We start from the raw sequence: 12225 nt of genomic DNA, 5'->3' as shown, positions 1-12225 counted from the left end.
ATCTGCTGGAAAGCAAGGGGAGGGCATGATGCCAGGGTGTAGGATTTGACCCCAGGACTGTGGAACTGAGATGTGCCACCCAATCTTAAATGAGCCCATCACCATTACAAAGAAATCGACCCAGTTATGTATCGTATAGCACCTGGCATGACGAGAAATGCGCCTACGGTATTGTATAGCGCCCTGCATGAGGAGAAGTCCAAGATATCGTAGAGCAAAGTATATAACGTTATATTAGATAGTGCCTGCATGACAAGAAATCCATCCAAGGTATTGTTTAGCACCTTATGTAGCGGGACGTCTGTCTAAAACACTTTATAGCGCCTCACATGGCGAGACATTAGTCCAAGATATCGTATAGTGCTTTGCATAATCAGATCTGTTCAGGCACCCGGCATCGTGATCATTCACTGGCGCCTTCATCCAAGGCGACTTGCAGTGCTTACGACACCATCAGCTCCATTGCAGGTGTCAGTAGTGGGATTTGAGCCCACAACCTCAGGGTTCACAGTTGTAACCATTACACAGCGCTGCTTCTCATTAGGACATAAAGTTTTGCCGACCAGTTGTGAATAATTTTGTATAGCGCCTTTTGTTTACTGGGACAACACAGTCAAGGAACCAGTTGGTTTATTCCAGCAATTTAGATAAAATTTGACTTTCCAGGACATTTAGCCGTGGTGTCTTTTTTTGTACCCTATTGTAACAAGCTGTTTCTTGTGGTTTTGCATATAGCGCCTTGCATAGTGAGTATTAAGACACGAAACATGAAGTGCAACGATGTGAGCAGGACATGGCGGCTGGGTCCGGGAACACTGACACGCTTGCTTGTTTTTCCAGGAAGAAATTTGATCAAAGCGACCGAGAATCAATACGAGAAGCTCTTAGCAAATCAGCAAAGGGGGCTGCCTGTCACAAGCAAAACGTCTCATTTGTGTAATGACCAGTGACTGGGCTGGCTGGGTATGGTGCCCACCTGCCAACCTCCATGGGCATCGGGGCCATTTCGACAGTCGCCAGGGTGTCATGCTGCATGCTTTCTGCAGATCCAGCAGGACTGCCTTATTAGTCTTGGATTCTTTATTAAGTATATAGCGCCTTTCACACAGAAGTGGTAAGGAAGGGTCACAGCTGTGAAAAGTACCAAAATAAATTGCAGAGTGACGGCACCTCATTGAGAGGTGCACCTTGTGTGACAAGAAATCTGTCTCGAGATATTATATAGCGTCTTGCCTGACTAGCCATCTGTTCAAAATATTATATAGCGCCTTGCACAATAAGAAATCTGTCTCAAGATATCGTGTAGCACCTTTTTCATTTGAAAGACATCTACTCAATATTACCGTATAGCACCTTGCATGACTAGAAATCTGTCCCAAGATATTTTATAGCGCCTTGCCATTTTAAAGAAATCTATCCAAGACTGTTGTTTAGTGCCTTGAATGCCTAGAAATCTGTCTTGAGATATTATATAGCGTCTTGCCTGACTAGGCATCTGTTCAAAATATTATAGCGCCTTGCACAATAAGAAATCTGTCCAAGGTATTGTATAGCGCCTTGCCATTTTAAAGAAATCTATCCAAGATTATTATATAGCGCCTTGCATAATAAGAACTCTATCCCAAGATTGTTGTGTAGCGCCTTGAATGACTGAAAATCCATCCAAGATATTGGATCGTGTAGCGCCTTGCACAGTAGGAAATCTGTCCCAAGATATTTTACAGCACCTGAAAAGGCAAGAAGCGTATCCAAGATATCGTGTAGCACTTTGTATGACAAAAACATTTGTCTGGGGTGTTGTCGAGTACCCTGCCTTTGTAAAATATCTCCAGTTTGTTGTGTAATGCCTTGCACAATGAGAAGTCTGCCCAAGATATTATATAGCGCCTTGCCGTCACAATTCAATCCAAGCTGTCATATAGCGCCTTGTACATTGTGTATGTTGTGTGGTTTGACTTTTACATTGTACCGTAGAAGCTGAGCATTTGCCTGAAATTTACCAGTTGGGTCTACATTTTGCCCACTGAAGGACTGGCATCCTGCCCAGGGATGGTGTTTTTTTTTTTTGTTTTGTGCCAAGCATTCCATATAGCGCCATGTTGTTTCTGTATCACAGCCCGGGTCCTGACTCGCTTACCGCTGCCTCATATTTTAAGTTTAAGCAGAGAAGGGTGCAAATCATCAGATGACCACAGGGGGCTTGTGGTGACCCTCACAGAGCACCCCATGCTACCCCTTCCCCCTCTGCACTGAAGGCTTGGTGCCATGTCCCGCCCCGGACCCCAATGCTGTTCTTGTTTTGGGGACCCTTGTCACATCAGCTGGCCTACATTTGAGGGAGGTCACACGCGAGTGACTGGACAGGCCACCGAGTGTCCCCCGCCTTAGCAACAATAGGTCATTAAATGATGCCACTCGAGGCCCCTGCGGTCCTCGCCTGTCATCCTGGGCCCAGCCACCGCGGCGACGGTGGCAGCAGAAGCAGCGTGGGGGCCTTGCTCGGCCCACCGACTCAGGCTCGCCACGTGACAGAGGCCCCAGTTGGAGTGCCGCTGAATTGATTAACAAGATTTCCATAATTAGAGGGGCTACGGACAATGGGATTCCTCTTTTATCCCTTGGCAGCGGATAATGGGCCCAGAGAGCGAGTTCTCACAGGAAACATCTGTCTGGTGGGCTGTGGAGGGGCACACAGATGCACAATACATGCCTTGCCTTTTTGGAGGTTGCTTTGTGTTTTATGGCACCTTTTTTTCTTGTTTTGGCACCGTCTTCTGAACGGGACCATTTAGGAGGACGTGGGGCTGGGGGCTCCCTCCATATGTTGTAAAGGGTTCAACAGATTTAACCAGGTCCGGAAAACCGAGGGGCTCGGCCAAGAAATTAAAGAAGAGAAGAGGGGCGTGAGACAACCGCTGAAGGTGCACCCACCAGTCTGACCGCTCAACCACTGGGTGGGGCGTCACTGCACCGCCAAAAACCTGTGGCACTCGCTTGACAATCGCCAGAGCCTGGCAGGCAGGGCGGGGGAGGGGGGATAAGGATGGTCATCTTCAAAAGAAGTAGCATGGTGGGGGTCTGGGGTTGGGTTCTGCACTATGGAATTTGTACAAGCCTAAATGAGGCCGCCCCTCCCCCACCCGCCCACCGGCATTCGCTCGCGGAGGTTAGAATGTCAAACATCGGCCTTGGGAGGAGAGTGATGGGCTTCAGATGGCCGCAGCGTGCCCACTGTGGCCCACCTCTGCCAGCCCCTTGTAGACCCCAGGCCTGCCTCTCCTATATAGCGTCCTTCATTGCCACCACTGAATCAAGATCAAGGCGTATATAGCGCCTTTCAGACTGAACGAGCCACAACACTCGTATTAGCATGAAACGGGCTGCTGCTCATTTCTTTTTATATGGTGCCTTTCAGATTACATGTCAAGAACATTATATAGTGCCTTGTAATGGCTGGAAAGTCTGAGGACGGATCAGAGTCGTGTGCACATATAGAAACCCATCCATCCATCCGTTATGCGACCTGCTATATCCTAACTAAAGGGTCACGGGGGTCTGCTGGAGCCAATCGCAGCCAACACAGGGCCCAAGGCAAGAAACAAACCCCGGGCAGGGCGCCAACCCACCACAGACATGTAGAAACCTTCCCAGTTAAAGCCCATCACAAATAGAATCCTTAAATGATATATAGCGCCTTTCGGTGATATTGTACATCCATCCATTTTCCATATCCTGAGCAGAGGCCCCAGGAGCCAATCAAAGCAAGCGTAGGGTGCAAGGCAGGAACAAATCCCTGGAGAGGGCACCACTTTATCGCAGAGTGAATACACACACACATCCTTGGGGGGGGGCAATTTGGCATCGCCAGTCCACCTGACCTGCATGTCTTTGAACTGTGGGAGGAAAGCCCTGCAGACACAGAGAGAGCATTTAAACTCCATGCAGGGTGGCCCTGGCACATGAACCCCAGTGCTCCTTATTATGAGGTGGCCGCTCCACCAGTGCGCCACGGTGCCGCCCTCACCAGGATTGTACTTCGGGCATTTCATAAAGTGATGACCACACGGACTGAAGATCCAGGAGCTCAGGTCTCTTATCTGTGTGGACTTTGCATGTTCTCCCTCTGCTTGTGTTTCACCTCTTGAGTTCTTTACATGTGAAGCTGGCAGAGGACTCCGAATTGGCACTGTGAGCCTTGCGTCCCATTAGGAGTCATGCCAGTCCCTCCAGCTTCAGGCGCAGGACAGGAGCCCACCCTGGATGGATGGCTAATCCGCGTCAGGATGACCCCCACCCCCGTTACCTGTGTGTTGTACCCAGAGAGTTAACCACTCACTAAAGTTAACCCTTTTGGCCCTGGCATCCTATTACTAGTACATACAGTATATATGCGGCCATTTTAGTAAAGCACAGGTACGTTTGCTATTAGCCCAGACTGGAGAGACTGGCATACAGTCCACGAAACACGGAAGTGAAACAAGTAGTACTGAAGTATTTGGCAGCTATCATATAATAATAGTGATCATTTTTTTGTTTTTTCATCCTAGACACCCCAAAGGTAGAATATCTCACAAAATAATTCTTCCCATAAAAACAGAAAATCCAGGGCCAAAAGGGTTAACCAACTGTATATAGCGCCTTTCAAACTGAGTCCTGATGTAATATTCTATGCAGTCTGGTTGACTGCGGTCAGTCTTTGCACCTTTACCTTGTGTGCTACTGTTCTTGGTCAGCCCTTTTTTAGGTGGGCATTGCCCACTTAGGGGGCACAGGATGCACACTTCATTCATTTCAGACAGCTTCTTTCAAACTGAGGAGCACACACGAGCCCAGGGTCTCGATCTGTGTGGACTTGGCATGTTGTTCCTCTGCTTGTGCAGAGTTCTTCAAATGTCAAGTTGGCAGAGGACTCTGAATTGGCACAGTGAGCCTTGCCTCCCATTAGACGTCATGCCAGTCCCTCTGGCTTTTGGTGTAGGACAGGAGCCCACCCTGGGTGGGCATTTAGGGGACACGGAATGCATACTTCACTCATTTCAGACAGCTTCTTTCAAACTGAGGACCACTCAGGAGCCCAGGTCACTATCTGTGTGGACTTTGCATGTTGCCTCTCTGCCTGTGTGGCTCCTCCTTGTACTTTTCGTGTCAGAGGACCCTGAATTGGCACCGTGAGTCCTGTCCAGAGTCCCAGCAGTCCCTCCAGCACCCAGGATGGAGATTGGAAAGGGTGGACCCTCACTCTCCATCGGGAGCAACGCCTTCCGCCTGTTAGCTACTGCCGTCAATCAACTCGCTCTTAAGCAGCGAGTGAACCGTCTTTTATATAGCGCCTTTCAAACCGAGTCTTTCCTCCAAGTCAGTACCCTTATATATTCTGCAGCATGGCTTACTGTGCACAAACGGGACTCGTATTTTGCCTGGGGAGGGTCAGCCTTTTTAGGTGGGCATCACCCATTTCAGGGGGGCACAGGGTGTGTTTTCTCAGCTTTTAATGAATTCTGTCTGCCCAGCTGCCATACAAGAGAATGCGGGCGTGCTGGCAGGCCATTCTGTTGGTGTTATGGCCAGCCAGCGGAGCAAGTGGGCTTATGAGAGGGGAAGACTCATGTCGAGGTTGATGTCGTATTCCTGCCCCCCCCAGCCCTGACCCACCCCCTCCTCACGGCTCAGCAGCGACAGTTTAATAAAGTGCAGCTATGCAAGGAATGCCACGACAGCCAGCAGCGCATCGGCAAAGACAAATAGCCAGCAAATCCCGTCCTGGTGTGTCACCCACCCCCAACCCTGCAGCGGGAACGATATGAAGAAGAAGAAGAAGAAAAAAAAAATCTCCGAAAAGCCCTAGAGGGTCCTGAAAGCGTGAAACGATACATGCGGGGGTCGTCGGCCATGTGGTCAGTGTCGACCACTTCCCCCTCCCCCAGCTCCCGTGGGACCCACAGTGCAGGCCAGAATTGAGTGCGGACTTATCGCGCGGTCCATCGCTAGCCAGAGGGCGCCAGCCCCTTTGTTTGTAATATGAGAGAATCGCTCGTTGTAGTTGGGTGGGGGGGATTTGCTGCCTGCCCCAGCTGTGCTGAAATTTGGGAATTTGTTTGGCCTGCAGCAAGTCTCCACCTTGTGTGCTCCTATCCATTTGTTCTCATAGGAAGGTGGCGCCAGCCACGACCATGTTAGGGTTAGGCAGGGCGTCTCTCTGGGGACGAGTGGGCAAAGGTTGGTGACTTCCACTTAACTCTCTCTCTCTCTCTTTCTGTGTCCCCTCCTGCAGGCCTGGTGAAGATGCACTGGACACCGGAACATGCCCAGCCTTTAAGCCAATGGCCAGAACAGCACCTCGACGTCTCTTCCACAACGTCGTCACCCGCTCACAAGTCAGAGCTCTACCACAGTCGGCAGCGCTACAACTACGCCTGGGCCAACGATGACATCTCAGCGCTTACGGCCTCCAACCTGCTCAAGAGGTATGCCGAGAAGTACACGGGGGTCCTGGACTCGCCCTACGACAGGCCCTCTGTCAACTACCCGGACGCAGCTTTCGGGTCGCTAAATGGGCAGAAGAGTGAGACTGAGCCCTGGCAGTTGCCACATGCCACCGACACCTCTTATCCAGTTGCCCCGCTCCATGATGGGCTGCCCGGCTCCAAGCCCGGGGGTGCTTCTGTCGTGCCTCCAGGGACAGGGAGCACCTCCAACCTCTCGGATGTGGGCTATACGGTCAACTCCTGCAACGGTCCAAGCACACCTGCGGGCCTCGGTGGGGTCCCGTCTTCTCAGGATTACACATCTGGCTACAATGGGACATACCTCTCCACGGGGTACTGCCCCCAGCCCAGCACAGCACTTCCTCCTTCTCATCCCCCAGGGCTGCTTGCACCAGGGCCCCCTGCACCAACTTTGGTGTCCACTTACAGCTCTGCCGGCTCCATGTACAACTACCCGTCTGGCGGGTACCCTCCCCAGGCCAGCTACGCGGGGGTCCATCCCTCTGTACCCTACCTCCCTTCGGGCATTGCGGCTCCCACACCTCTGCCGCCGTCGAGCAGGCCGGCCGTGGTCAGCAGTTATGGCTACCAGGCTCATGGCCTGCCCATACCCGTGGTACCCGAAACAGGAACCTCCCTGAAAAGGAAAGCATTTGAGATGGCGACGGAAGAGGATGAGGGGGTGCGCTACAGGAAGTACAGCTACGAGCAGCCAAAGACCACCTCGGGCTCCCCTTACCACCTGTCCGACAAAGGCGAGTGCAGAGGCGGCAGCAGCAGCAGCGGCAGCTTTGTGGCCGCTGGGTCTGAGGGCACCCCGCAAGTCACCTACAAATCTGGAAAGCCAGCAATGGGGGACGAACATGGCACCAAATACGGGAGCCAGCCCATGAAGGCTCTGCTGTCACCGTCCTACAGCGGCCCCGCCGAGACCCCGCTGCGGCCAGATTTCAGCCCCCCGATGATGAACGGAGAAAACGGGAACAGCAGCGACCGTAGCCACGCCTTCTCCCACCGCATGACCCTCAAAGCGACGACGTCGGAGGAGCTGGCCGAGTTGGTCAGCAGTGAGATCATCGACAGGGGACCACCGATCCAGTGGGGTGACATCCCCGGCCAGGCCACCGTAAAAGCGGCCATCGAGGAGGAGCTGCTATGGCCGGTCTTGCGTCCTGGCGCATACACTGGCGTCAGCCGACCACCAAAGACCATTCTGCTGTTTGGACCTCGAGGAGGGGGCAAAACACTGCTGGGCAGGTGCATCTCCACTCAGCTGGGTGCCACCTTCTTCCGAGTCAGCGGCGCTGCCCTGCTCTCCAAGTGGAAGGCCGAGGGAGACAAAATTCTGCGGACCATCTTCCTCATGGCCGGCTCACGCCAGCCTGCCGTGGTCTTCATCAACGAGGTGGAGTCTGTCCTCTCCAACGACGAAAAGATGGGCCTCCTGTCCTACCTGGAAACGGCCCACAATGGCAGCAGCACAGTCATCGTGATCGGAGCCACCCGGCGCCCCGACCTCCTGGACGAGTCGGCGCTCAGACACTTCGCCAAGCGCCTCTACGTCCCCCTCCCCGACAGCGGGGTCCGCCAACAGATTCTGCATCACGCCCTGGCCCAGCAGAACTGCTGCCTGAGCGAGCGGGACATCGGCAGCATCCTGCAGCGCACCGAGGGCTACTCAGGGATCGAGCTCGTGCAGCTCTGCCAGCAGGCGGCAGCGGCGGCGGCCGAACAATTGCAGCCCACCTCGTATAAGGACTTCGAAGGCGCCTTGTGTAAGGTGCGGCCTGCTGTGTCCCAAAAGGAGTTGGACCTGTGCATGGAGTGGAATAAGATCTACGCCTCCCCGGGACAGTGAGCACCACCAGGAGCCTCCGTTGCAACCAAAAAAAGGGAAATGTGGTGCCGGGGTCCCATTTGGAGCAGGTGATCCCTGCCCCCTTTTTTTTTTTTTTTAACCCCTTAAGGGTCTTTTGAAGTATCAGGTTGGACATTTTGTCATGTCGTCGGGGCTACACTCAGGAGATATCGTATTTATTAGCAGTCCACACGCCTTGTGCTCCAACGGTTGGCACCGTAAGGAACGCTGACACCCGGGACCACCCGCCTCGATCCGGCTGGACCGTCACTCCACTCGACAGGCACTTTGGATTGTCACACTCTTTACTTCTGTACTCACTCACAATCACCGGCGGGGATGCCTTGAACCCAATCACACCGGTACATTGTAGGGTGGGCTATGGTGTTGGGGGGCCGTGTCACTTTTCAGCGCTGTTAGAAGATGGCAGAAGTTTATTACGCCGGCTGACGCTCGAGCAGACGGCTCCCGTGTGGACCTTAGCTTTTATTTTGTTTTTGTTTTTTTTTTGTACGCCGTGTATGTAGTCTCGTTTTAAAATACTCAGGAATACTTTATTTACCTCAGAGAGATGAAAACGAATGTATGTAATCTAACGGACTTCCTAGTGAACTTTTAGTATTTTATCAGGAAAAAAAAAAAACGGAGACGTAGAAAATTGTCCCAGTGAAACGAAATGTGTGTTTACCTCAGAAGAAGAGAAAACTTGAAGTCAATAGCAGGACTAACGATGAATGTAATCCAGGTACGATATCTGATCTTCCTCATCCTCATCCTCCTCTGTGCTCTCTTTTATTTTTTATTTTTTTTAATTCCTCTCGTGTCGTCTCCTCTCTCTCTCTGGTAAGGCTCACTTTCAGGGCGGGCCATTTTATTGGGCGACAGACAGATCTGTGCAGACTTTGTAGGTGGGTTTTGGGTATTTAGCCCCCCAAACCCTAAACCCCCCGGCCGGCCTACAAGGTGTAGTCCACACGCACACTCGGAAACGTTGGAAAATTTGTTTTGGTATTCCGTTCACGTGTAAACAATGTTATCGACCACCCGCTTCAGAAGTGTATGAATTTGAAAACACGGGGGTCTCGAGCCTTCAGAAACGTCCGATTGTCGCGAATGCCCTGTTTATTTCGGCTGGACCCCCCCGTTTCATGGTGTCTTGAGTCTTTCCTTACGTTACGCTGATGTCACATTACTTGACTTCTAGTCGGAGGTTATGCCAGTCTTGCCGACGACAGTTGCTAACCTCGTCACCGGACTGTATAAAATTACGTGACCAAAAGTCACGGAGCAGGTGGGATTTCCAGCCCAGATTTTTGACAGCCAATGGCGAGCTTCCTGACGGAGCCAGTGCTGTACGGAGGGTCACCAACTATGATGGGTTCGGCTGTCATCTCCTCTCCTTTTACTTTTTTTTTTCACGTAAAACACGAGACATCAGACAGACGAGCTTCCCTTATTACGTTTGTGTGGTCCGGAGACCCCATGATCCTTATTCCTCATTGCTGCTGACTTGAGCATTCATTGGTCGTTGGCTCTCATGCACATAAAGGCCACCCCTACGACTAAAGACAAAACCTAACCTGTTGGTCTATTAGGAGAGAGGAAGTCACGTGACGCGAGAGTGGGCAGCTCACCAGGCTACGACCGAAAATTGCTAGAAAATTCCAGGTGGGTCCAACTGCAGACCTCCACAGCTCCACTGAATAGCCAATCGGATTGCAGGTTTTTGTCACATGGATAGACCACTTAGATAACTCTGTCAAACCCCAATCTGTGACAGTGGAGCGGGGCTCTGACGTGTCACCATGAAGTCACTCTAATGTCCTCTGTCCGGACAGAACAAGTCGAGCTGGCCGCGCTCCTCCTGTGCCCTTTCAACATTTCGATTCCTGGCACGTCAGCAGACATCATCCTCAGTCGACCAGCTGGGTGTGCCAAACAGGAAAGAGTGACACGTCGGAGCTGGGGACAAACTTTTAAGAAAAGGAGATGAGCGTGCGTTTGAAACGGACATGGCGATTGCCAATGTGTGTGCGCGCGCGCGCGTCAGTGTGGGCTGAGCCCGAGTGTCACGTCCGCTGCCTTCTAACGAACTCCACGTGATTTCCAGTTCAAACTCCCGTTTTCTCTTCCTTTGCACCTGTTTGTTTTGGTTCTCTTTTTTAATCTTTCCAGAGAATTCTTGTCGTGCACATTTTTTGCCGCCTCCACCTTTGGATATTGAGGCCATTTTCAGAGCTGCACCTTTCTGGACACGTAGCCCACCCTTGGCTGTGGAAGACCACCGCCGGTTATTTTCAGTTGTCCTCGTCGGCTCGTTGTTCCCGTTACCGAGTGTACGGCGTATTCTTCAGCCCTTCCAGTGTCTTGTCACGCGGTTCACCGTAACGACTCTTATGCCTTACAAGCGGGAGACCCGCCGCCATTCCACTTGTAAACGTTTTCTGTTTCAGCTCACTGAAGAACGCGTCTCATCCCCGGAAGATTTCATGGGGGGGTTTGTGCCCTCGTAGGTTTTTCTTGCCGTTTCTGTTTCAAGAGCTTTTGGGAACGTCAGACTGGAAGGACTTTGAGCCGCCGGGAGCTGCGGACGTTTCACCCCCAGAGTGCCCTCGTTTCAGCGTTCACTTTGGTTCCTTTCTGCCGATGTTGGGTTTTCATTATCGTTACGCAGATCCCCACTCTTGGGACGTTTTCTTCTTCCCTACGGTGCACTCTGACTCTTTATGGTCTCGATCCTGTGCCCATTGTTGTTGTTTTCATTGCTAGCCCCCCATTTTCTACTCTCATTTGCTTTTCCTGTCCCATTTCATTTTCTGTTTCTGGTTTGCTTTTCACACGTCGGCCGATTGACCACCCATTGTCAGCCCTAGTTTTGTGGTTTTTCTACTCTAGTTATTGTTCTTCTTTTCTTTATATAGAGACCGTACATTTTCGACCATTGTGGGGTTATTTTTTGTACCAAACACATTTTTCCATCTTGTACTGGAGTGATTGTCGGTTACAGATGTGCCACTTTCAACTGAATGGGTTTTTTTTTTTTTTGTCCCGTTACATGCCACACATTCCCTACTGTGGTTCTTTTATTTTTTTTTCTTTTCATAATCCATTACTTTTCCAGCTTTTAGCGTCTTTGGTTCTGATCCGGAGCACATGATTCTGCTCTACTTATTATCTTTTTTATTATTTTATTTTATTATTTTGTTACAAATCTGCCAGATTTCTACTGTCGTTTTTTTATTATCCATCCATCCATCATTCAACCCACCATATCCTAGCTACAGGGTCGCGAGGGTCTGCTGGAGTCAATGCCAGCCAACACAGGGTGCAAGGCAGGAAACAAACCCCGGGCAGGGTGCCAGCCCACCGCAGGGCACACACACGGGACAATTTAAGGTCGCCAACCTGCATGTCTCTGGACTGTGGGAGGAAACCCACGCAGACGCGGGGAGGACATGCAAACTCCACGCAGGGAGGGCCCGGGATGTGAACCCACAGGTCTCCTAACTGCGAGGCGGCAACGCTACCCACTGCGCCACCGTGCCGCCCGTTTGTTATTATTATTATGTACTTCTGTTACGGTGTGTTTTTGGCAGAACTGATTTTTTTCTTTTCATTTTGTTTTTTTTTTTTTGTCCCGTTACACACCACATATTTTCTACTGTAGTTCTTTTTTTTTTATGTTATCCATTATATTATACCGTAATATTGTTAATTTTTTGCTTTCTTATCCAGAGCACATTTTTCCACTGTAGGTTTTTTTTCCTTCATCTTCTACTGTACTTATTATCTTTATTTTCCTTACCCATCTGCCAGTTGTAACCGGTTTTTCTCTCTCTCCCGTTACAGTCCGCTCGTTTTCCGCTGTAGTTATCGGAGCGG

General features: G+C 51.1%; 1 protein-coding gene across 1 annotated transcript in view; it reads left to right on the top strand.

The window, feature by feature from the left end:
- The window catches only part of fignl2 (fidgetin like 2), a 40719-nt gene extending 29066 nt beyond the window's left edge, over nt 1-11653 (top strand). Inside the window, exon 3 of the mRNA XM_039746650.1 lies at nt 6272-11653. Coding sequence (XP_039602584.1) covers nt 6272-8343 — 2072 coding nt within the window. The 3' untranslated portion in view covers nt 8344-11653. The remainder of the gene's footprint in view (nt 1-6271) is intronic.
- The last annotated feature ends 572 nt before the right edge of the window (nt 11654-12225 follow it).

Source organism: Polypterus senegalus, chromosome 3 (assembly GCF_016835505.1).
Source record: "Polypterus senegalus isolate Bchr_013 chromosome 3, ASM1683550v1, whole genome shotgun sequence".
NCBI classification, from domain to species: domain Eukaryota; kingdom Metazoa; phylum Chordata; class Cladistia; order Polypteriformes; family Polypteridae; genus Polypterus; species Polypterus senegalus.
Note: the sequence above shows the minus strand (reverse complement) of the source record. Positions and strands in the feature narration are given on the sequence as shown.